This window comes from Chiloscyllium plagiosum, chromosome 15, assembly GCF_004010195.1.
Source record: "Chiloscyllium plagiosum isolate BGI_BamShark_2017 chromosome 15, ASM401019v2, whole genome shotgun sequence".
Lineage (NCBI taxonomy): Eukaryota > Metazoa > Chordata > Chondrichthyes > Orectolobiformes > Hemiscylliidae > Chiloscyllium > Chiloscyllium plagiosum.
In genome coordinates, this window is record NC_057724.1 from 29,236,113 (window position 1) to 29,262,492 (window position 26,380).

At 39.3% G+C, this 26,380-nt stretch overlaps 2 protein-coding genes across 4 annotated transcripts; one reads left to right on the top strand and one right to left on the bottom strand.

Moving 5' to 3' along the window:
- Positions 1-7,482: 7,482 nt before the first annotated feature.
- Positions 7,483-12,002, bottom strand: cmc4 (C-x(9)-C motif containing 4 homolog (S. cerevisiae)). 3 transcript variants are annotated; one of them, XM_043704582.1, is made up of 3 exons: positions 11,746-12,002; positions 9,073-9,140; positions 7,483-7,849 (listed from the first exon to the last, which is right to left on the bottom strand). In XM_043704582.1, the coding sequence occupies exons 2-3, from the start codon at positions 9,128-9,130 to the stop codon at positions 7,701-7,703; spliced, it is 207 nt and encodes a 68-aa protein (XP_043560517.1). In that variant the 5' UTR covers positions 9,131-9,140; positions 11,746-12,002; the 3' UTR covers positions 7,483-7,700. The 3 variants fall into 3 exon arrangements, with proteins under 3 accessions (XP_043560517.1, XP_043560516.1, XP_043560515.1); XM_043704581.1 differs by lacking the exon at positions 11,746-12,002 and adding an exon at positions 10,752-10,835; XM_043704580.1 differs by lacking the exon at positions 11,746-12,002 and adding an exon at positions 10,347-10,544.
- brcc3 (BRCA1/BRCA2-containing complex, subunit 3) lies at positions 10,632-26,380 on the top strand. Its single transcript, XM_043704577.1, has 8 exons — positions 10,632-10,835; positions 14,514-14,633; positions 17,931-18,018; positions 19,538-19,626; positions 20,484-20,539; positions 20,915-21,046; positions 23,837-23,880; positions 25,213-26,380. The coding sequence occupies exons 1-8, from the start codon at positions 10,731-10,733 to the stop codon at positions 25,362-25,364; spliced, it is 786 nt and encodes a 261-aa protein (XP_043560512.1). The 5' UTR covers positions 10,632-10,730; the 3' UTR covers positions 25,365-26,380.

Here is a 26,380-nt window from a genome sequence, read left to right on the forward strand (position 1 = left end):
CAGATGGAGTTTAATTCAGATGAATGCAAGGTGCTGCATTTTGGGAAAGCAAATCTTAGCAGGACTTATACATTTAACGGTAAGGTCCTAGGGAGTGTTGCTGAACAAAGAGACCTTGGAGTGCAGGTTCATAGCTCCTTGAAAGTGGAGTCGCAGGTAGATAGGATAGTGAAGAAGGCGTTTGGTATGCTTTCCTTTATTGGTCAGAGTATTGAGTACAGGAGTTGGGAGGTCATGTTGCGGCTGTACAGGACATTGGTTAGGCCACTGTTGGAATATTGCGTGCAATTCTGGACTCCTACCTATCGGCAAGATGTTGTGAAATTTGAAAGGGTTCAGAAAAGATTTACAAGGATGTTGCCAGGCTTGGAGGATCTGAACTACAGGGAGAGGCTGAACAGGTTAGGGCTGTTTTCCCTGAACCATCAGGGGCTGAGTGGTGACCTTATAGAGGCTTACAAAATTATGAGGGGCATGGATAGGATAAATAGACAAAGTTTTTTTCCCTGGGGTCGGTTTAGGTTGAGGTTTAGGTCTACCCAGAGAGCATAGGTTTAGGGTGAGAGGGGAAAGATATAAAAGAGACCTTTGGGGCAACGTTTTCACGCAGAGGGTGGTATGTGTATGGAATGACCTGCCAGAGAATGTGGTGGAGACTGGTACAATTGCAGCATTTAAAAGGCATTTGGATGGGTATATGAATAGGAAAGGTTTGGAGGGATATGGCCCGGGTGCTGGCAGGTGGGACTAGATTGGGTTGGGATATCTGGTCAGGATGGACGGGTTGGACTGAAGGGTCTGTTTCTATGCTATACGTCTCTATGACCAGTTTGGATGATGAGTAGATTCTCAAATTGGCAGGAAGTCATCGGTAAACAAATACTTATAATGAAGCAATGGCCGTTGGGAACACTGGATAGGATGGTGTTGGAGAATACTGGAAAATAGAAGCACAATATAAATAGTCATTTGGTAGTACAAAACCGGAGCCTTCTGACGAAGTGACACATTTTGTTAATTTTTTTTGCATTGAACTTATCAGGACAATTCATAAGAATTCAACATGTAAGTTCTACCTCATGGCAATGCCTCTACCAGTCACAGTCTATCTGCAAAATAATCAGCACTCTCCTCTCATGCAGTATGGTTTTGTTATTCATTCACAAGATGTGGGTATCACTGACTAGGGCTGCATGTATTGCCCATCCCTGATTGCCCAGTGAGCTGTTAAGAATCAACCACATTGCTGTAGGTCTGAAGTCACAGGTCAGCCAGACCAGGTCAGGATGGCAGTTTCTTTCCCTGAAGAACGTTAGTGAACCAGATAGGTTTTTCTAAACAATCAATATGGTCATCATTAGACTTTTAATTCCAAATTCTTACTGAATTCAAACTTCACCATCTGCCTTGGTGGGATTCAAACCCAGGTCTCCAGAACATTACCTGGTTTCTGGATTACACCACTTGACCAATGTCTCCCATGAAATGTCCTGATAAATACAAGATGAAAAGTTTTGACAAAACATTGTTTCAGCAATTCTCGAAGAAAAGGTATTCTGTTTTCATGGTGGAGAATATAAAAATCATTTCAGTAATAGCTGTAAATCGGGGGTGGAAGTGAGAGGAACTTAGAGGAATTTATAATCACTAGGGAAGTGGTACTAAGCAAACTAGAGCTGTGAATGTAAGACCATTATGATATAGGAGTAGAAGTAAATCATTTGGTTTATTGATTGCACTCCGTCATTCAACGAGATAGCTTAATGTTCCATGATACAAATGCTACAGGAAGGATAGAAAGGAAGACGAGAGAACGGGGGAGTGGCATTTTTGATAAAGGATAGCTTTATGGCTGTACTTAGGATATTCCTGGAAATATGTCCAGGGAAGTTATTTGGGTGGAACTGAAAAATAAGAAAGGGATATTCACCTTATTGGGATTGTGTTATGGACCCTCTTAATAGCAGGAAATTGAGAAACAAATTTGTAAGGAGATCTCACTTATCTGTAAGGATAATAGGGTGGTTATGGTAGGGTATTTTAAGTTTCCAAACAATGACTGGGACTGCCATAGTGTTTGGATGGAGAGGAATTTGTTAAGTGTGGGGGGAAAAAAAAAATTCTAATTCAGTATGTTGATGAACCCACTATAGAAGGTGCAAAACTTGACCTACTCTTCGGAAATAAGGCAGGGCAGGTGACTGAGGTACCAGTGGGGGAGCACTTTGGGGCCAGTGACCATAATTCTATTAGTTTTAAAATAATGATGGAAAAGGATAGACCAGATCTAAAAGTTGAAGTTCTAAATTGGAGAAAGGCCAGTTTTGATGGTATTAAGCAAGAACTTTCAAAAGCTGATTGGAGGCAGATATTCTCAGGTAAAGGGTCGGCTGGAAAATAGGAAGCCTTCAGAAATGAGATAACGAGAGTCCAGAGACAGTATATTCCTGTTCGGGTGAAAGGAAAGGCTGGTAGGTGTGGAGAATGCTGGATGACTAGAGAAATTGAAGGTTTGGTTAAGAAAAAGAAGGAAGCATATACAGTAGACAGGAGGGATCAACTGAATCCTTAGAAGAGTATAAAGATAGTAGGAGTATACTTAAGAATGAAATCAGGGCAAAAGGGGACATGAGATAGCTTTGGCAAATAAGGTTAAGAAGAATCCAAAGAGTTTTTACAAATACATTAAGGACAAAAGGGTAACTAGGGAGGGAATAGGGCCTCTCAAAGATCAGCAAGGTGGCCTTTATGTGGAGCTGCAGGAGATGGGGGAGATACTAAACAAGTATTTTGCATCAATGTTTACTGTGGAGAAGGACATGGAAGATATAGAATGTAGGGAAATAGATGGTGACATCTTGAAAAATGGCTGTATTACAGAGGAGGAAGTGCTGGATGTCTTGAAATGCATAAAGATGGATAAATCCCCAGGATCTGACCAAGTGTACCCTAGAACTCTGTGGGAAACTAGGGAAGTGATTGCTGGGCACTTTGCTGAGATATTCGTGTGTCTAATAAACTTGATTGAGTTTTTTGAAGAAGTAACAAAAAGGATTGATGAAGGCAGAGCACTGGACTTTATCTATATGGACTTTAGTAAGGCATTTGACAAGGTTCTCCATGGGACACTGGTTAGCAAGGTTAGATCTCATGGAATACAGGGAGAACTAGCCATTTGGATACAGAACTGGCTCAATGGTAGAAGACAGGGTATTGGTAGAAGGTTGTTTTTCAGACTGGAGGCTTGTGACCAGTGGAGTACCCCAAAGATAGGTGCGGGGTCCACTACTTTTCTTCATTTATGTAAATGATTTGGATGTGAACATAGGAGGTAAAGTTAGTAAGTTTGCAGATGACACCAACATTGGAAGTGTAGTGACACCGAAGAAGGTTACCTCAGATTACAACGGGATCTTCATGAGATGGGCCAATGGGCTGAGGAGTGGCAGATGGAGTTTAGATAAATGTGAGGTGTTGCATTGTGGGAAAGCAAATCTTAGCAGGATTTATACACTAAATGGTAATGTCCTAGGGACTGTTGCCGAACAAAGAGACCTTGGAGGGCAGGTTCATAGCTCCTTGTAAGTAGAGTTACAGATAAATAGATAATTAAGATGATGTTTGGTATGCTTTCCTTTATTGGTCAGATCACTGAGTATAGGAGTTGGGTGGTCATGTTGCGGCTATACAGGATGTTGGTCAGGCCACTTTTGTAATATTGTGTGCAATTCTGGTCTCCTTCCTATTGGAAGGATGTTGTGAAATTTGAAAGGATTCAGAAAAGATTTACAAGGAAATTGCCTGGATTGGAGGATTTGAGTTATAGGGAGAGGTTGAATAGGCTGGGGCTGTTTTCCCTGGAACGTCAGATGCCGAGGGCTAAGCTTATAGCGGTTTATAAAATCATGAGGGGCATGGATAGGGTAAATAGACAAGATCTTTTCCCTGGGGTCAGGGAGTGCAGAACTAGAGGGCATAGGTTAAGGGTGAGAGGGGAAAAATGTAAAAGAGACCTAAGGGGCAACGTTTTCACACAGAGGGTGCCAGAGGAAGGGGTGGAGGCTGGTACAATTGCAACATTTAAAAGGCATCTGGATGGGTATATGAATAGGAAGGGTTTGGAGGGATATGAGCTGGGTACTGACAGGTGGGACTAGATTGGGTTGGGATATCTGGTCAGCATGGACGGGTTGGACTGAAGGGTCTGTTTCCATGCTATACATCTCTATGACTCTATCTGATAATCATCAACTCCACTTCCCTGCCTTTTCTCCCATAATCCTTGATTTCCTTAATGATTAGGAATCTATCTCAACCTTGAATATACTTTATAATCCGGCCTCGACAGCTCTCTGCAGCAAAGAATTCCACAGATTCACTCCCCTTTTGAGAGAAGAAATTTTTCCTCATCTCTACCTTGAATGGGTGACTTCTTATTCAGATTATGTTCTTTGGTCCTCGACTCTTCGACCAAGGGAAACAACCTCTCAGCATTGATCTTGTCAAGTCCCCTTAGTTTCTATCTCTGGATGGACTTCACCACTCGATCCTAAGAGGTTGTTAATGAGGTAGTAGATGCATTGGCATTAATTTTCCAAAATTCCTAGATCCCACAAGGGATCAAACTGAAAAGTAGCAAATATAACCTGTCCCTTTCAGAATGGAAAAGGAAATTATAGGCCAGTTAGCTTGAGGTCTGTTATGGGAAAGATGATTTAGAAATGTAGCAAATAAGCGTAGGCCATTTGGACTTCTGAGCCTGCTCCGCCATTAAATTGAATCATGTTTGATCATCTAACTCAGTACCTGTTGCTAATTTCTCAACCTATACCTTTTGATCCCTTTCGGGCTAAGAACTATATCTCCTTGAAAGCAATCAATGTTTTGTCTTCTGTGGCAGAAGCTCCCACAGATCACTACTCACTGGGTGAAAATATTTCTACTTATCCAAGCCCTAAATAGACTAATCCATTTCCTTAATTTGTGACTCCTGGTTCTTGACTCCCTGGTCATTGTGAACATTATTGCTGTGTTTACCCTGCCCAGTCCTGTTAGAATTTTATGGGTTTCTATGAGTTTCCTCTCATTCTTCTAAACTTCCAGTGAATATAATCCTAACCAATCCAGTCTCTCTTCATACATCAATCCAGCCATCCCTTAAATCGAAGTCTGGTAAACCTTTGTTGTCCTCAGTCCATAGCCAGAACTTCCTTCTCAGATAAGCCTACCTAAACTGCTCACAATACTACAGGTATGAGCTCACTGAGGCCCTGTATAACTGTAGTGAGACATCCCTTCTCCTGTATTTAAAACCTCTCAATGAAAACCAACATACCATTTGCAACCTTCATGTCTGCTGCACCTGCATGCTCACTTTCAGTGACTGGTGTCCAAGGACATCTAGGTATTGTTGCATCTCCCACTTTCCCAATATATCACCACTCAAATAATAATGTGTAATTGCCAACAAAAGGGATAACCTCACATTTATCCACATTATACTTCTTGGACTATAACCTGGTGTTGTGTGACTTCTAACCTTATCTATATAAGCTCTTAAAATCAGTATGGATATTACCCACTTACTCTCGTACTCTATTTCTTCTCTCTTAATCACTTTGTCCTCCTTTGCTGAAATCTAAACTGATCCTACTCCTCAAGTCTGTTGCTTTTTTTTTTGGCCAATTTTTTTGTCCTCTCCTTGGATATAATACTACCTCTAATTTACCTTGTGAGCCACGGTTGGGCGACCTTTCCTGTTTTATTTTCTGCCAGGCAGGAAAGAACAATTGTTACATTTCTGCTGCAGTGAAGTTATACAGCTATTCAGAGATGTTATAATTGTTGTGAGTAAAACAAATCCAGATCCCACAGAGGTTGGTCTTAAGACCTAGTGGATAGATTCTTGTTAGGCGGGGGATCAAAGGTTACCAGGGACAAATAGGAATATGGAATTTGAAGCACAACCAGCTCAGTCATGATCTTATTGTTTGGCAGAGCAGGCTTGAGGGGTCAAATGGGCTACTTCTGCTCCTATTTTGTATGTTTATGTTTGCGCTCTCAATTTGCATTTCAATTCATAAATAGCACAGAAATGTTTTTTCCATCTCAGCAAATTGCATGATTGCAATAAATTGCAATAGGGGTACAATAACTATCTAAGAGGTGAGAAGAAATTAGTTTATTTCCGTTCTCACTGTTTAATGTCACAAGGTTGTCAGCATTGAAGCCAAATTTCTTGTTTACACTATAAACAACGGAGTTCCATGTAACAGTTGTTTTAGTAACTTCCATTTTCTATTTAAAAAGAAACTTGTTTTAGTAATTTCCATTTTCGATCTAAAAAGAAACTAAGTGCATTTATACTGCAACTTCTCAGTGTCAGTTTGTTGAAGAATATGAAAGTAACTTATGATAGGAACAATCCCAATTTTGCCAATCTATTCTTGCAAATGAAGTCTGTCATTAGTGGAATCATCCTTGAGAATCTTTTGTGAACAGATTTGAATGCCTTCAAATATTTCCTGAAATGTGTTTAAAATTTGTCACAGTTCTCCAGTTGAGGCCAAACTAATAGTTTACAAAGGATCCCCCATTATAAAGAAAATAGAAGCAGGAGTAAGCTATTTGGCCCCGTGAAACTGCTCCACCATTCAACACAATCACCCTTTGATGCCTAGGAGCTTTATCTAACACCTTGAAAACATTCAATGTTTTAGCCTCAACCACTTTTTGTAGCAGAGAATTCCACAGGCCCATAATTCTCTGGGTGAAGAAATTTCTCAATCCTAACTGCCCCATCCATAACTTACTTGCTTTTGTACTCTGTGTCTCCAGTTATGAAGCCCAGGATCCTGTATGTCTTATAAACTACTTTTTCACCTGGTTCTGCTGTGTTCAACATTTTGTGTACATATGTTTCCAGTTTTTTTGCTCTTACACCCTTAAAAGCTCAAACTGTGTTTGACCAAAATTAATAGATAGTCCCACTTCCATTTTTTTGGAATAGTGGTGCTGGAAGAGCACAGCAGTTCAGGCAGCATCCAAGGAGCTTCAAAATCGACGTTTCGGGCAAAAGCCCTTCAAACTTCCATTTTTGCTAACATTTAATGATTGAAGTAATATTTTTCTATTTATTAGATCTTAATACAGTGAAAGTGAACTAGACAATGAGTGACAACGTTCTGGCAGAATGTGACCATGATTAAATAGAATTCAGAATTACATAGCATCAATCTATAAATAGATAATTAACAAAAAAAATCAGTCAATAGAATTCTGACATTCTTGTACATTATGAAGGTTTGTAATGATTGCGATTACTGCACTTATTGCATCCCTGACTACCTTTATAAAGAACTAATTAAATAGTTGAAATACCACACACACAGTCTACTTCCATTCTATTTCAAAACGATATTCACATTCTAGGATTAAATAACTGGCAGTTTACCAAAAATATAGTTGGTATCCAGACAATCGTCAAGTATAAATTTAGAATACATTATTTAATTCAATTTTTGTGCCATTCGGTACACTTCAGATTTAACATTTGACTGGGAGGAGATTTAAAGACATTGCTGTGCTCATTATATCATCATTCCAAATCCTCATGGTTAGTCGTGATGTAACTCATAATTAAAGTCTGGTGCAATACTTTGGCAATCTTTAGAAGTGATATATGACTAAAGGATTTATATTCACTGACAATTAGTGGATATCTGTAAGCTTTTCTTTTCCTCTTCTTTCAAAAACCCTGAACAGCAAACAGACGTCTTTGCATATATCTTACAGCACTTGTGCATTTCTTCAATTACATGCTGGCATCTGCTTTCTTGATAATGATTAGCTGTAAAGGACACATGAGAAATGAGGAATCATTCAAAGACCATAGGTGTCATTCCAGTTCAGCTTTCATACAGGAACATCTGCCATTGATCCAAGCTGGTCCTTTTTGGCAGCACAGAATGGAAAGGAATAACCACTTTCCTCTAGGATTTAATTTTTCAAGTACTATTAATGAATTGAACTATGTGATGGAGGTAAAAAGTGTTCTCTTAGTCCATTCTTATGAAATTACTGACTTCAGGTGATGAAATTACTGACTTCAGGTTTTAGAAGTGTAAGTGGCGAGTCTCGATACTATGTGGCAGGATGCTGCCATGATTTGGAGGGATAGGGGAGAAGACAGAAAGAGAGAGAGAGGAAAGAATTGGCCAAAATATGAAGGAATATTAAGATAAAATCCTAGACAACATGATATTTAGCTATTCACATCAGCAAATCCAAATATTCACATCAGCAATTTCTTTTTTTCAAAAACAGAAAATTATATTGTTAAGTATAAAAGTATGTTATGCTGTTAACTTTTTTGGAAGCTGACAGTCAGCTTTTTTTTTAATGAAAGTAATTGCAAAAAAGATATAGTTCAGAGTGCTAGACAAGTATCTGGAATTGAGAGTGTGGTGCTGGAAAAGCACAGCAGGTCAGACAGCATCCAAGAAGCAGGAGATCTGATGTTTCGGGCAAGAGCCCTTCGTCAGGATCATGATTCCTGATAAAGGGCTCTTGCCCGAAATGTCGATTCTCCTGCTCCTCGGATGTTGCCTGACCGGATGTGCTTTTCCAGCACCACACTCTCGACACTGATCTCCAGCATCTGCAGTCCTCAATTTCTCCTAATATCTAGAATTGGTGGGTTAACTTATGAGGAAGGGTTGGACAAGCTAAACTTGCATTTGTATTTTTAGATATTGAAGGTGTCGAGGGGTATGAAGAGAAAGTGGGAATAAGGCAATGAGATAAAGGATCAACCATGAACATAATAAATGGCAGAGCAGGTTCAAATGGCCAAATAACTCTTTCTTGTTTCTATGTATGTATGTATGTATTGTAATGACAAAATGTCAAACACCATGTGAAGCTGTTCAATAATATTACAAATAAATTTGCATGACTTTAGTGTCTCAATAAAATTTAACTAATTTGGGATAAATGATAAAGGGCGAATGATGAGTATCAGACACTTCAAACTAAGCACACTGAAGGAGAAAATGAAAACTTAAATTTCACCTTGTAAGCACTTCTGTATTTCACAGGCTTGTTTCTGACAGGGATCTTTAGTAGACATAGCAAAGCACCTGAAAAATAAATTGGTAGATTGGCATTTTTGTTTGCACTTTTACACAGTATGTTCAATGGCTAAATGTAAAATGTAAGACATGAGGTACAATAACTATATAAGAGATGAGAAGAAATTAGTTTATTTCCATTCTAACTGTTCAATGTCACAAGGTTGTCAGCACTGAAGCCAGATTACTTGTTTACACTATAAACAACAGAGTTCCATGTAACAGTTGTTTTAGTAATTTCCATTTTCTACTTAAAAAGGAACTAAGTGCGTTTACACTGCAACTTCTCAGTGTCTGTTTCAGTCATGTGGAAGCCTTTACATCATCTCAGAAGTGAAACATGAATTGATTCTGAAATATACATGGGAAGAGTAGGCACTTTGACGCTACATGGGAGTGGAACTCTGGAGTCAAAGCAGTGGGGCATTTTTTAAAAAATTATCTGCAGTTAATTTAAATATTTTAACTAGTAATTACAAAGAGGGAACAAACATGCTGAGCAGTGTAATTATAACCTTACATTTTCATCGTCAGCAAGCTGGGAAAACTTTTTTGAGATATAGAGATGCCAGTGTTGGACTGGGGTGTACAAAGTTAAAAGACACACAACACCAGGTTATAGTTCAACAGGTTAAATTGGAAGCACTAGGTTTCAGAGCGCTGCTGCTTCATCAGGTGGTTGTGGACTATAAGTTACTTGTGATGTGTGATTTTTAACTTTTTCTTGAGAGCTTGTCTAAAAAAATTTGAAGATATTCTAAACATGCAAATGTATCCCAAATTTATTTCTTAAAATACTTCTACGTGTCATGTGCCGATTCAGACATCAATTCTTCAAACGTTAGTTTTGAATGTACCAAAAGGTTTCAACTCTGCCTTGAATGTAGTTTCCAAGAACAAGCTGGATATCTGTGATAGGCCTGAATTCTCAATGTTTTTTCAATCCCTTCCATCTATGAAATTCTACTCCTAAAATATTTGGTTTAAAGATACCCACTTTGCTGTATCCTACAGGCTGCAGATCAGCAATTATCAAGATTAGTATTTTGTTTCTGTTTCATTCGTTAAGGGGAGGAGGGGGGACTTATTTAGACGCAGCTTCCTGAAAACTCAAGGTACAAACTTAATCCGTCCTTTTCAGGAATCTGATCAAAGTGCTGTAAGGCTAACTCTAATAACAATAACCATGTGGATGTACTTTCTCATCAAACTGACCTGTCTGGCCTCAGACCTTTAACTGCTCTGGAGAGTTAGTGTCACCTCATAAATTGCTCGTGTTCAGCGCCCAATGAACATATGAAAATTAAATATCAACATCTTTTCAGTCTCGCGATGTTACAATTGATGTGCACAATGCGAACTCCCTCTGCCGAAATTTTAAAGTTGCGTTTATCACTCGTAATTTTTTTCCTCTTCCCACCCCCCGCCGCTGGCACAATATTAACTCGGGGGAATGTTCCCGGAACCGAGTTGCGACGCGCGCGCTTGCCGCCCGGCGCCGGTTGTCAGTCGGTCGGCCTCCCATGTTTGTCGGGAAGGGGAGAGGATCCGGTTCGGTTTAAAGCGAGTTTAGGTTTGACTCCCAAGTGTTGAGCGAACATGGCAGTGTGCGGGGTTCACCTGGACTCGGATGCGTTCCTCGTGTGTTTAAATCACGCCTTGTCCACCGAGAAGGAGGAAGTGATGGGACTGTGTATCGGAGAGGTACCCACTCGAACCTTCCCTTAGCAACCGGGCGGGAGACTGTCACCCTGACAACCCGACTCCCCCCTTAGCAACGGGCTGGGCATTGTTACCCCCGGCAACCAGGTCTCAGCATCCCTTGATGAGGAAGCCTCAGCATCTGTTTCTCCCCTCTGAGTGGGAATTGGTGCATTGCCTCAGGATTCGGGTCTGGGGCTATCATCCAGAGGTTGTTCAATCCTATCACTAGCACAGGCCCAGCTGGTACTGTCTGCTGGTCTACTGGAACTAACTCATCACTTCTGCAAGGTGATGCTCTTTACAGGCTGCTGGAGCGCAGCAAAGGTCCCTTCGCCTTACCCCTTTCTGTGCTGGGGCGTTGACTGAACTCATCAAATTAGTCCTGTTCAGTTAATGTGCACGAAGATTATTCACTGAGCCGATTGTTCTCTCAATAGAGCAAATCTCAAAATTCGATATAAATCCAATCCCTGTGGAATTATTGCTTCAGTTCCAATAGGGTGCCCGAGCATGAAGATAGGATTTTATTAATGTTACTTTCAGGAAATATTGGTATACAGTGTATGGGTTATCTGAATGTGCCAAGTGCAGGTTGCTTCGGAAGACAAAGTATCATTGGATCTATGCATCCCCCAGCTCTGCACCACTTGGGTTTTGCTTGCATCGTGTTCTAAAATAATTCACAGAGTTGCTACAGTGCAGAAGGACTATTTAATCCATTGCTACAGTGCTGGGTCTCCAGTGGAACAATTTTATGAGCCCCAAATCCCACCTTCTTTTCATGGTCCAGCAATAATTTCAGAATTGTATCCATCATTTTATGTTGTCTCTTTGACTTCTTCCTACCACAATGAATGACATCAGAGTTCTCTGCATTAAATGTCATTGTTTGCCTATACCATCAACCTACCTGTTTTGTCCTGTTGAAGTTCTATAATCTCCTCACAAATGTTCAAGTTTTGTATCATCAACAAAATTTTAAGTCACTTAACAACAACTCCTGGAGAACTCCAGGTTCCTCCCACAGTCCAAAGGTGTGTAGGTTAGGTGGGTTGGCCATGCTCAATTGCCCATTATGTCCACGTCTGTGTAGGTGAGCCATGGGAAATGCAAGGTTACAGGGATAGGGTAGGAGGATGAGTCAGTTGGGATGCTCTTGGAGAGTTGGTGAGGACTTGTTAGGCTGACTGGCCTGATTCCATGCTGTTGGGGTTCTATGAAACTCTGCCTATAAACCTTTCTCCAGTTTGAAAATCATCCATGAACCACTACTGTTTGTTTCCAGTCATTCTGCATCCATGTTGTTCCTGACCCTTTCACACTGTGAGTTAATTGACAACATCACATCATTAATGACTGTCAGAAATAATGTACAAATGAAATAAAATAGGCTGCCAACTCCAAACGTGTAATCCAAAGTAACCACTGAATAATTCAGAAGAAATTTCTTCATATACCACAAGGCATATTGAAGCAAATAGTGTAGATCTTCAGTATTATAGTTCCAGCAAATATTTTGTATAACATTACTTCCAGCAAATGGATTTGAGCTACCATTATTTCAACAACATGTCAGGGTGGGTTTTTTCCCCACTACTGACTGAACTCAACAAATGAGTAACTCAACCCAGAAACTAGCTGTTAGCCATTATTGTTCATAATTGAGAGAAGGGAGAACAAGCTCAGTCACCTAATAGCCACCACACTGTTCTCTTCTTTGCTTCTTGAATCACCTGGAATGACTCAGCTTTTCCTTGGCAGTTTGCAATTTTGTACTTGTGTTGATAGCTTCATGTTTTGACAGCATTCAGATATTTCACAAGAAAATATAGAGCTGACTGTGAAAACTGTGTTTTTTAAAGATGAGAAATGGATTCTCAGTTATTTGTTGCAGTACAACAGTAAATGAGTTCTGGTGTTAGTGACAAAAAAACAGTTTAGGATTAGGGTTGGTTGGAGGTTGTTTGGAAGAAGAAGAAAATTAATGAGTGTTTTTATTTTTTAGGTTGCATTAGTAATTCTATTCATATTTAGGCTCCAAGACAGTCGCTCATCTGTTTTTAAAAAGAAAAATAATTAAGTTGGTTAAAGCACAATGGTTTCTGGAGACACACCAAAATGCCCTCCATCTGATAATGTTTCTGTTAAATTTTTTTTAGTGAGGTGAATTGTGTTATCAGCAGGGAAACTGAACACTTTCCATTTTGCTATTCAGTGTCAGCATTTTGTGACAGAACATTTATAAAATGCATGTGATACAGAGGTCTCTCCTTCCTGCAATTAATTGACCTCTATATACCTCGTACTGTGTTGCCCCACTCTAATTTTTTTATTTCCATATTGGTCTCCTTTTGAGTATTGCTGAGCAAGGATGTTGTGTTGAAGCATTTCATCTTGTACTCATCAGGGCATTTTACAAGAAGGACCAAAGTAAAGGGAAATCAACATTTGTATCGTATAAATGGAGAGTACTATTTGGTTGACAAATTGCCTCTGGTAGAGACACTGCCTTGGAGAGGACACCTATTAATGATTGAACATAATTGCCAAGTTTTGTTTAAATGTTTAGACCCGGAAGGTTAACTTGGATTAATCAACGCATTGCCCTGAGAAATAAACAAATGAGTAACTCAACCCAGAAACTAGCTGTTAGCCATCATTGTTCATAATTGAGAGAAGGGAGAACAAACTCAGTCACCTAATAGCCACCACACTGTTCTCTTCTTTGCTTCTTGAATCACCTGGAATGACTCAGCTTTTCCTTGGCAGTTTGCAATTTTGAACTTGTGTTGATAGCTTCATGTTTTGACAGCATTCAGATATTTCACAAGAAAATATAGAAAACTGTGTCTTTTAAAGATGAGAAATGGCAGTCACCAATTTTGTTGATTTGATCCTTACAGTTCACTGCAGCCACACATTTATGGCCTGCTCAGGACTCTCAAGTGATATCCCTTTATGCCCTAGCTTAATGCAATTTCCTTGTATGTCCTCATAAGCTCTAGTGTAGTTCCTGCAGTTAACTCCCAAGATGACTTCTCTGATTGGAAGAGAAGTTACCAGAATCCTCTTGCCAGCTAATCAGCCATTTCCTCAAATTCCATTTAAATATTTTCCTGCTGGGTACAAGATGAAAAGCTTCAATAACATTTTTCAACAATACACAAATTTTGTACTACCAAACAGTTATGCTCTTTAAAGTGAGTTTGTGCAGTTTTCATCAAACAAAGACCCACTAGAGTCAGCAAAGAGAGATGTTCATCTGTTCCCTCCAGCTGGATGTGAGAGTATAGAATCCTTACAGTGTGGAAGCAGGTCATTTGGCCCACTGAGTCCACAATGACTCTCCGAAGAGCATCCCACCCCAACCCCCTCCATCATCTTGCATTCCCCATGGCTAATCCACCTAACCTACACATTCTTGGACTGAGGGAGGAAACCAGAGCACTTGGAGGAAACCCATGCAGACAGGGAGAAAGTGTTAACTCCACACAGGCATCTCCCTAGTGTGGAATTGAACCCATGTCCCTCACACTGTGAGGCAGAGTGCCAACCATTGAGCCACCATGTTGTCAGGCTCCAGGGATAAAGGTTAATGTCCTAATTCAGTATGCCATCAGTTCATTTTGACATTGTAGGAAGGAAATAAAGTCAATTAACCTCTCATATTTTTCTTAGGTTGACACAAGCAGGATTGTTCACATTCATTCTGTCATCATTCTTCGCCGTTCAGATAAGCGGAAGGATCGAGTGGAAATTTCTCCAGAGCAACTTTCTGCAGCATCTACTGAAGCTGAGATATCCTTTCAGTTGAGATTATTATTGAGATAGTTTATGGAATTCATATACAATCATGTTGTTATTAGCAAACAACTGCTGTATTAGTTACAATTAGCAGATAATTGTTTCCATATTTTATCAAGATGAGGCAATCCATGTATGGGAAAGTAAAGTGGATATTAAGTGGAGAGTAAAGCTCCCTCCCTCATCAGTTTGTGATACAATTCCATTTAATAGCGTGTGTCATTGTACCTGCTCATGTACAAAGCAGACAACTTCCACCCAAAAAAATCCATAGTTTCTGCACAAATTCAATGCCAAAATGTCAAAGCTTCTAATGATCTAAATTTGCCCTTTCATGTAGGTTCACAGATCCACAAGTACATTGTCCCTCATTTTCATTTCATATAGTGCATTTTCATTATTTTATTACTCAACTCCATTATTGTTGTGATAATGCAGTGACTTGATTTTGGTGTTGACTCCTGTTGTTAAACTTTTTTTTTCTGCATCTATTCTGCTGAATTTCAGACTATCAGAATCAAAAGACTGGACAAGGAAGCTTGTCATTTAAATATCCCAGTGCTGGAGAAATAGTGCAATAATGATTGTAGTCGCTGAAAATATGTTGTTAATAAAATTGCAATAGTCTACACTTTAGAGACAGAAAGCTGGTGGTGAGTTTAACCAGAAGGTCACCATAACTCAGGCAGGACCTTCACCCATGGCAACCTCAGCTGATACGGGTATTGAAGCCACTGTGGCGTCACTCTGCATCGTAATTTAGCCATCCTGCCAACTGAGCTAACTGACACTCTGATGTATAATCATACTGCTGAACTGACAGTGATGTTGTTCATCAACATCACGAACACCTTCCACCCTGACCTTAAGTTCACTTGGATCATCTCGGACACCTCTCTTCCCATCTGGACCTCTCCGTTTCCATCTCCGGATACCTACTTCAAACCCACCAATTCCCACAACTACCTGGACTACCCAGAAAAGAACCCTATCCTTTACTCCTAATTCCTCTGCCTCTGCCGTATCTGCTCCAAGGAGGAACAATTCCACTCCAGGACATCCCAGATGGCCTCCTATTTCAAGGACTGCAGATTCCCCTCCTACATGATCAAGGATGCCTTTCAGCACATCTCCACTTCCTGCACTTCCGCCCTTGAACCCCAGCCCTCCAACCACAACAAGAATAGAAGCCTCCTGATCCTCACCTTCCACTCCACTAAAATCTGTATACAGCTCATTACCCTCCACCATTTCTGCCACCTACAATCAGACCCCCCCCCACCAGAGATATATTTCCCTTCCCATCCCTGTCTGCGTTCTGCAGAGACCATTCCCTCCGTGACTTCCTCATTAGGTCCATGCCCTCCATCAACACACCTTCTGATCCTGGCATCTTCCCTTGCCACTACAAGAGGTGTAAAACCTGCACCCATACCTCCCCCTCACCTCCATCCAAGATTTTTTCAGATCTAGCAGAGATTTTCTTGCATATCCAAACACCTCATCTACTGTGTCCGTTGCTCTTGATGTCTCTTCTACATTTCAGGGAACGTCTCTGGGACATGCACCAAACAGCACCAATGCCCTGTGGCTGACCACTTCAACTTCCCCTCCCACTCCACCAAGGACATGCAAGATCTGGGCCTCCTCCGCCAAATCCAAGCCACTGACAACTAGATGAAGAACGCCTCATCTTCTGCCAAGACCTTCCAACCACACGGCATCAAAGTCAACTTCACCAGTTTCCTTATTTCCTGTTCCCCCACCTCATCCCAGATCCAAGCCACCAACTTGGCACTGCCCTCTTGAACTGTCCTACCTATCCATCTTCCTTCTCACCTATTCCGTCCACCCTCCCCTCTGACCTAGCACTGTCACCCCCCACCTGCATCTACCTATCACCTTCCCAGCTACCATCCTCCCCAGCCCCATTTATCTCTCAGCCACCCCCACGATCCTGATGAAGAGCTTATGCCTGAAATGTCGACTCTCCTGTTCCTCTGATTCTGCCTGACCTGCTGTGCTTTCCAGCGCCACACTTTTTGACTCTGATCTTCAGCATCTGCAGTCCTCACTTTCTCCTAGTAATCTATAGCCCACACCCTAACATACTGATTATGGGGAGGTGATGGCCTAGTGGTTCCATTGCTAGATTGTTAATCCATGGACTGAGGTAATGTTTTGGGGACCCAAGTTTGAATCTGACCATGGGGTGGATTTTGAATTCAATAAAAAAAAATCTGGAAACAAGAGTCTCATGATGACCATGTTGATTGTCAAGAAAAACCCATCTGGTACACTAATGTCCTTTAGGGATGGAAATCTGCCATCCTTCCATGGTCTTGCCTACATGCAACTCCAGATCCACAGCAACGTGATTGATTCTTAACTGCCCTCTGAGCAATTAGGCATGATCAATAAATGCTGCCCTTGCCAGATATGACCATCTTGTAAATGAATAAAATAAAAATTACATCGGTTTGAGTCCCACTGCAACAATGGTAAGATTTGAATTCAGTATGAATCTGGAATTAAAAAGCTAGCAATTATGTAAGCATCAGAAATACCCATTTCGTTCAGTAATGCCCTTTCGGGAGGGGCAACTGTCATCTTCACCTGGTCTGGCCTATACATGACTCCACATCTTGGCAATGTTCTTGGCTCTTAACTGTCCACTTGAATGGCCTAGCTGGCCACTCAGTACAAGAGCAATTAGGGATAGGCAAGTAATACTTGCCCAGCCAGCAATGCCCACATCCCATGAACTAGTTTTTGTTTTAGAAAATAAAAAACATTGTCTTTAGAGAATTTGCTTCATAAAAAGGAAACCAAAGAAGGTGATCTACTTCCAAATTGACATCCCACTCAATCTCCGTCTAACTCTGTGACCCCCAAATTCATGGTTCTAGATAAGCATATAAAAATGTTCAGTCTGTACATGCGTTTTTAAGTTAGATGTAAAATAAAATTTTCTAGGAGGCAAAAAGTAAAATGTCCCTCTGTGCTGCTGTATCAAAATATGATACAGGTAAATTTAAACATTTCTTTGCCCATTCAACTGAAAAGTACGTGGGCAAGATAAGAATTTTTTTTTGAAACAATCATAATATACTTTCACAATGTTATTTTTCTGTATTATTTAGATTAGGAGAAGTTGGTTTGATGTCAGAGGTTTCTGGTGAGGATTGCAATTCATTGGCTTTGTGGGTTTGCAGTGTTCTGGGGAAAATGCATCGCTTGAAGGTTATGTACTAGAGATTTCAATTACATACAATCTTTGACGACTTGCACAGGTTAGCTGAAATGACGGGTCGCCCAATGAGAGTGGTAGGATGGTATCATTCTCACCCTCATATCACTGTATGGCCTTCACATGTAGGTAAGTGTGTGACTGAACTGGGTGGGTATCAAGTAATAGTGGAGTTAATGTAACATATGTGAGCAGTTTAAAGAGTACAAATCCCTTGTGAGCAGTGACTTTTATCCTGTTTGCTCCTGATAGTAAACAAGATAAAAAATCAGCAGTGTATAATGAAAGGCTTGCTTAAAATGCTAACTTTATTAACACTATCCCATGTGTTTTCAGACCTTTTTTTTCTGATTAGATTACTTACAGTGTGGAAACAGGCCTTTCGGCCCAACAAGTCCAGATTGACCCTCTGAAGAGCAACCCACCCAGACTCATTCCCCTACATTTACCCCTTCACCTAAAACTACGGGCAATTTAGCATGGCCAATTCACCTGACCTGCACATTTTTGGACTGTGGTAGGAAACCGGAGCACCTGGAGGAAACCCACGCAGACACGGGCAGAATGTGCAAACTCCACACAGACAGTTGCCTGAGGTGGGAATTGAACCCAGGTCTCTGGCGCTGTAAGGCAGCAGTGCTAACCACTGTGCCACCATGTCGCCCACCATTTGACTGTCGAAGGTTTCATGTCTGACCTCAGTTGTATTTTCACTGGTTGATCATGGCAGGTGCTGTCATGACTATATCAACGTCAGCCAGGTGGACCTCATAAAAAATGAGTTCCCTGATTGGGGCTGTTAACATTCCCCTTCCTCCCTGGTTTTGTGATTTCAAATTCTTTTGGAGTCCATTTTCTACACTGTCTGTGTGGAGTTGGCACATTCTCCCTGTGTCTGCATTGGTGTCCCTTGGGTGCTTCAGTTTCCTCCCACAATCCAAAGATGTACAGGTTAGGTTAGTTAGCCATGCTAAATTGCCCATTGTGTTCAGGGATGTGTGGGTTTGGTGCATTAGTTAGGGGTAAATTTAGAGTGGTAAGGGAATAAGTTGGGCGGGTTGCTCTTCGGAGGGTCGGTGTGAATTTGTTGGGCCAAATAGCCTATTTATGTACTGTAGAGATTCTCTCTGAAGAAAAGAGTCAAATTATTAAAGAGACATTTGGATATTTTAATAGGGGAACTATGAGCTCTGTAAACTGAGAGGCCTTTCACATTTGTATTTACTATTTTGGATGATTTACATCTACCCCTAAGCCATAAGAGAGCATTTTCATGCAACATACTTACCTGTGACCTGTTGTTTAGTTTAATTCTGTTTAAAAAGGAACAAGATTGTTTGCTGTTCACTGTGTGTACGATAGACATTTTATACTTAGGCTTTTCCAATGATTTTCTATAGGAGATACACCTCCCTGTTATGTTGGCTGATGGGATCTTAGGTTTTTGGACAAAATAAGAATGCACCTTGCCATTAAAATTTGAGTTATGTCCAAATGTGCCAATTCAGATCATCAATGTTAAGCTCTCTTCATTGAAATAATTTAGAGTCCATTTTAGTTTCCTTGCTAGTGCAGTTAACATGGAGTAGTTTGACAAAGAAGCAAAGCTTGATCAATACCATTCTAAACCTGCTTTTTTTTCTGTCAGATGTCCGTACTCAGGCCATGTATCAGATGATGGACCAAGGCTTTGTAGGGTTGATCTTCTCCTGTTTCATTGAGGACAAAAACACAAAGGTCTGTCCCTCTATATTTTATTGTGTGTTCATTCTTTTGATGGCATTTCATGGTGGTTTAATGCTTCCTCATAGTGGAGTGAGAGAAAATCTCTGGGGCTGATTTTCCCCATTAGTAGTTAACAATTATATGCAACTTTTGTGGGACAGGCCAAATTAATAAATCTGAGTCAATGACATCCTGAAATGGAAGTATATTACCATTCCTTCACTATTACTAAAAACATCTACCTAACAGTCCTGACTGTGGTTGTTTTAAAAAGGCAGATCACCAGCATATTGTCTAGGTAGATAGTAATGGCCAAAATACAGACCTTGCCATGGTTATCCACATACTTTGAATGAATTTTTTAAAATCCAAACTAGAGAGACTACTATCTGTTGCACCAGTGAAATGTTTTCAATTCCCAGACAATGCTGCCTTTTTGCCTTGATGTGTGTATATACCAATTTGATATGACTTATCAATAATTTTGTGCTGTGAGCATTGGTTGAAACCGCTCCAAGCTAATTTTGTTCCTGCAATTTTACAGCTGTCAGAGGGAAACATCACAATTATCCCTTCAGTCTGGCTTAAATTTAATTACGTAACCAAAAAATGAGAGGGAGATTTACTAACTCATATTATGGAGAGTTCCAGAGCAAGGCTAATTGAGGTCTCATGCTCCTTGGCAGAGCTATTAGAATTTTAAGAAATAGTATTTGAATAGTTAATTATTAAATTCCACCCAGACTTCGTAGTAGCTCCTACCATAAAAGCCCAGTTTCAAGGGCTTGCAGGTTATATTAAGAGATCTATAGAAAATTAGGTGACACCATTAAGCAAATACATTTTACCTTTTTACATGTTTTCTTCAGACTGGCCGAGTTCTCTATACCTGTTTCCAGTCAATTCAGGCACAGAAAGGTTCTGAGTAAGTATAATGCAGCCTTTTATTCTGGTGAAAACAATATAAAGAGTTTTTTAATATGAAGTGATGAATTTTGTTATTATGGGGAAATAGCGAATGGAAAGCTTGCAAAGTTTCCCCATCCATGCATATATCCTTTCACATGTTTGATTACTTTGATGATAGGCTGGGATCTGATGGCTATCATTCTCTGCCATGGTTTGAACTTTGTATGAGTTAATCAATTGGAGAAAACTTCAAGATAGAGATTTATGCTCAAAATTAATCGATAGTGGATAGGCCTATAATTTAATCTGGGATCATACAAACACCATAAACTAAGATAATAGGTTAGGAGGTCATCTGAATGTCATTAACCTTTTGGTAACTTGGTTCCAGGTATGAACGAATAGAAATCCCTATCCATGTAGTGCCCCATGAAACTATTGGTAAAGTGTGTCTGGAGTCTGCTGTGGAACTTCCAAAAATCCTTTGTCAAGAGGAGCAGGATGCATATAGAAGAATTCACAGGTAAAGTAAGAAATGATATGCATTTTTGTGTTTGAGGCATTAATTAATCAGTGAATTGGTAGAAATAGTGGAGGTCCAAAGAAACTTTGGTTTCAAACTGTACACAAAATCAGAATGTCATGAACTTATACAGAAAATAATCAAAAAGGCTATTGAAATGTAGGTCTTTATATCAAGAGGATGAAGGAACAAATGGATAAAAAACATGCTTAGTCTTTTATAAGCTCTGGTTGGATCGAACTTGGAGTACTATGAACATTTCTGGGCATAACACATTAGGAAGCATATATAATAGCCTTGGAGGGACTGCAACATAAACTTATTGGAATGACATCTGGACTGCAGAAGTTAAATCATGAGGGTATGTTATACAATCTGGTTGTGTTTCCAGAATTTAGAAGGTTAAATGTTGATTTGATGGAACTTTACAAGATAGTAAGAGGGCCAGATTGAGTAAGTTGAGAGAAACAAATTCTGGTAGTTGGAGAATGTTGAGCTGGGCATTAATCAAAAATTAGAATCAAATCTTTCAGGTCTGAAATCATGCAAAGGGTGACAGAAATTTGCTAAATGCTATTATACAACTACTATTAATGGTAGATCAAAATAATTGTCCGTAGTCCACAGGGGACCATAGCCATCTCTTTATGGTAGAGAGACACAATTGATCAAATAGCTTGAAGATACATCTCTGCATCAAGCATGGGGTAAAGTGAAGAGGCAGGGTCATGAATTTCCACAGCTCTTAGAGGAAATGAATCTGCACCATTGACATTTAGCTAACTATGCCAGCCAATCCTCACAGGTCGATTGAGTATTAATTGTAAATCTGCGTATGATCAATTTTTGTTAGCCAGAAACATTAAAGGATATGGTGTAAAATCCATGTGCTGTTGTCAATGAAGTCATGTAATTTTGTTGCTACCATTTTATCCTTTGAACACATGATCATTGTAGAGAGAAAATACTGAGGTCGTAGCTGTAAAAGAATCTATATTACAATGTAGACTGAAGGATATCAGTTTATTTCCACCCCATGTAAAATTGATTTGTATAATGGTTTTGTTAATCAATTGGTTCTGCTGATTTGATTTTTAAAAAAAATCTAAACATTTGTACTTAAAATTCTTTGTTTTCCTTTTTACAGTACTGTATTTGACAGGCAGACAATATAATGCCAGAATAATAATACTCCCTTTGGCACCCGACATCACTATCAAGAAATTAAAAACTTGCACAATGAGTCAGATACAGATACTTTTTCCCAACAGTGTGCCAAACCAAGACTTAAAAGAGAATGATCTATGACATTTTCGCACACTACTCATCTATATAATCTACCTTAAACTGAAATTGAATCTAAATCTGCATCAGATTTTGTATTTGTTTGACTGAACCTAAGTAAAATATTTTTTCTCAAGCTTCATGCTCACATATGAACTTGAATTTGTCAAACCCAATTTATTTAAGACTTTTGAAGAACCTGTCTGGTTACACTTTGAATCCCTCAGAGAGGTGAAAGAGCAGCCAACAGTCCAGTTTTATATCCAATCTTTTCTTTCTTCATGATGACCAATGTTGTGCTTCTTTTTTATTTGCAGCATTTTTGTTTTAAATGATATAATCAAAACCACTATACTTCAAAGAAATACTACAAGGCTGTAACTAACGCATTGTTGTCCACATCAACAAAGGATTTTTCATAATGAAATTTCTATGCTTTTCTCAGAATATTTTAGTTGAAGCCATTATTTGGATGGTGTTCTTGATCTCATACAGTGGCATTTGACCTTGAGATAAAGGAGCAGAATTGGGTCATTCAACTCTCAAGACTGCTCTGCCATTTAATCATGGCTGATATGTTTCTGACCCTCATTCTCCTGTTTCTCCCTGTAACCTTCAATCCCCTTACTAATAAAGAACCTACGTATCTCTGATTTGAATACAGTAACAGTGCTGTAACAGGCACAAGCATCAGTTTTATTTATCATATGCATACAATTATGAGTCATTCCTCCACATGAGAGCAGAAAATTCAATTAATTTATTGTTCCTTATTCAAATTCCCAATTTAAATTTACTTTGCAGTGTTTTTATTCATTCATGGGGTGTGGGTCTCACTGCCTGGCCAGCCTTTATTGCTCGGCCTTTTATGGGAGGCAGTGGTGTTATGGTAATGTCACTGGGCTAGTACCCTCGAAGTCCAGGCTAATTTCCTGGGGACATTTGTTCGAATCACACCAAGACAGCTGTAGAATTTGAATTCAATAAATGTCTGAATAATAGAGTTGGTTTAATCACTGTTGATTGTTGTAAAACACATCTGGCTCGTTAATGTCCTTTATGGAAACAAATCTGCCGTTGGTGCCTGGTCTGGCCTAAATGTGACTTCCGACCCAAAACAATTGGTTGACTCTTAACTGCCCTCTATGCTATTAGTGATGGCCTATAACTACTGCCCTAGCTTGCAATACCCACATCCCACAAACAAATTTAAAATGATATTAGTTGCCCCTTGGCAGCTGCTTTATTGAGCCCTCTGTAGTCTATTTGGTGTAGGTACCAACAAATTGCTGTAGGGAGGGAGTTCCAGGATTTTGACCCAAAATCCTATTATTGGAAACAGAATAACCATAGTCTAGTGTTTTAGTAGATTCATCTGTGATCTTCCCTGTTTTTTGGTATGGATAAAATTTGTTAATCTACTTCACATCTTGTTAACGATGTTTGTTTGTATTCAACAGAAGTTTGAAATAAACAAAATCTGTGATCTTTTATCTTTTGTTTCAGCCTTACACATCTGGACCCTATAACCAAGATTCACAATGGATCAGGTAGATTATAGCTCAATGTCTCCTTTTTAGAGAAAATAATATACACACTATACCAGAAGAGTATAGTTGAATGTTTACGTTTTTGATCCTAATGAGTGCTGGTGAAACAGTTAAAAGCAAGCTATAGGGAACTCTGTGGAAATCAAAGATAGCCATTTCACCCACGAACTGTTTTTCTCATTCCTCTGTGTTTATAAAAGGTTTTTGCAAAAAAAAAACATGTTTCACTGATTTAAAAAACAGAATTACAGGAGACAGCACAGAGAGATGTGACATTTAACACTTGCTATTGGTGACCTTTGTGCTTTGTATTGGGAGAGATGGAAAATGCCAGCTTTCTGTGTGGAATACAGGAATTAAATTTCTAGGTGGAAGAGAAGAATAATTAGTGGGAAGGAAATTTCAGGAGTTCAAAATTTTTCAGGATGTTGTCCTTCTGACTCAGCTCCTCATCACCCCTGAAACGCACATGTCAATAGTGAGGTCAGCACAGGTAAAGAAATTCTAATTTTTTTCTAGTATACCACTCTTGTTGAATTCCATTTTGCGCAGCATTAGAAAAGTAACAAACACGTGGTTAGGAGTTTCAGTGGCAATTTGAGCAGAGATATGAACAGAGGAGGAAATGTTACCTGGATTGAAATAGGTGCATTTTGTGATGGATGTGGAATGTGAGAAGGTTCTGAAGTTGTGTACCATAATGTGCATAATCTGTGTATTGTGAAACATGATTTTTTTTTCCTCACGAACAAATTGATTCAATAAATTTATTTGGTTTTAAAGGGCAGTATTACAGAAGTTAGCTTTCTGTTAGCTCAAAACAGAAAGAAGAGTTGACAAACCTGTTCAGGAATTCCAAAATCTGACTAACTTTGTTACTGTCTGCTTTCCAACAAATTTTTTTGCAGGTCTATTATTAAATAAATTGCAATAAGTGAATTAAAAGAGGACAACGGGAAGGGGAAGAGGTATCTTATGCAAAAGCAGACAATTTATATCCTATCCAATATTCCCATTTAATACTTATTTGTTCAAATTAAAAATAAATGATAAGAAATGTGAGCAAACTGGCTCAACATCTCCCTAGATGTAAGCAAATTGAGTAATTTCTGCATCTTTTTATAAGGACAGGCTACATTTGGGTTGTGGAAATTTTAGTTAAGACTTTCATTTGCACCTATTTGCTCTGAATTAGTCACATGTTTCTACGATTTGATATTTATGTTTTGGACGCAGCAATATTCATTTATGTAGAATATATCCAATGTGTTTTTAAAAATTTTAAAATGCCCTGTCTGACCAATATCTGCCTATTCATTTTCATTTCTCTAGTTTTCACAAAGAATCTGTGTAGCCAGATGTCATCCATTAGTGGTCCTCTGCTACAGTGGCTGGAGGATCGTCTTGATCAGAACAAACAGCACATCCTGGAACTTCAGCGGGAGAAGGAACAACTCCTCCAAGAACTAGCGGCCTTAAAGTGAAAGGAATCATGGGACCTGTGGGAAGAGGGACAGGAAATTGCATTCCAGTTGTTCTTCTGTTACTGATGGACAAGGAAGCTATTGGATTGCAACAAAGATCTGTAACAAGCTTTTGGGTCATGTTTAAGACCCCCTTTTGTTGCTATTCATCTTACTTGCTTATCTATCCAGTCTTATGCCCAGACAAATGGAAATGGACACATTATAGCTTTGATCAGCTTTTGTGTCAAAGGGGAATTATTCTAGTCCTTTTTGGATCCAAACTTCCATATTTCAGGTGTCCTGAAATTTGTGGCTCCATTTACATGAAGTTGTTGGATAGATACATTTTCTGTTGATGTTTTAACTGATCATTATTTCAGTTACACAGTGTGATAATAGAAGTTACTTCAACTGATATTTCTTGAAACCAGGGAAGTTGTTGATTATTTGACAAATTTGTCAACAATTTTATTTGTGGCCTGCATTTTGGGTAGCCTTTAGCCAGTAGATATTCTGATTACTTTATATTCACCAGCTGTTGGAAAATTTAAGTGAATACTGGAAAATACTTTTCAATGCCACAAAATCTCAGCTAAATCTAAAGAGGTTAGACTGTTGATTTCTTACTATGTTCCCTGTGAAAGTAAAATAGTGAGTAGAAAAGTTCTGTTAACAATTTTCTTCTTTACTTCAGTATATTTATGATGGTTTGACATTATTGTATCACCAATCTGCATTTCATTGACTAATTCAAAAGTTTGGACTATTCCAATGACATCTTTGATTGTATGTATCATTAAATTAGGCAAACAACATAACTGAATCCTCAGTAAGAGAAGGATCAGTTTTATTCCAGCATCTCTAAACAAAGAGGAATGATAGGAGCTGTGGAAAGAGGATCAACAAATTTTATGCAAGCCATTGTTGTTACAGATGAGAAGGGAAGCCATTAACCTGCAAAGATACCTAGATTGGCTGAATAAATGTGACAGATCACTTTACAATCTGCTTTGTTATCGCTTCCAGTACTTAAA

Coding starts and splice junctions, on each gene's coding strand:
- cmc4 (XM_043704582.1), bottom strand. CDS start 9,130: ATGTCTACTAAAGATCCCTGTCAGAAACAAGCCTGTGAAATACAGAAG. Junction 7,850..9,072: donor AATACAGAAGTGCTTACAAG/GTGAAATTTAAG, acceptor TGTCCTTTACAG/CTAATCATTATCAAGAAAGC.
- brcc3 (XM_043704577.1), top strand. CDS start 10,731: ATGGCAGTGTGCGGGGTTCACCTGGACTCGGATGCGTTCCTCGTGTGT. Junction 19,627..20,483: donor TTGAGGACAAAAACACAAAG/GTCTGTCCCTCT, acceptor TGTTTTCTTCAG/ACTGGCCGAGTTCTCTATAC. Junction 23,881..25,212: donor CAAGATTCACAATGGATCAG/GTAGATTATAGC, acceptor TCATTTCTCTAG/TTTTCACAAAGAATCTGTGT.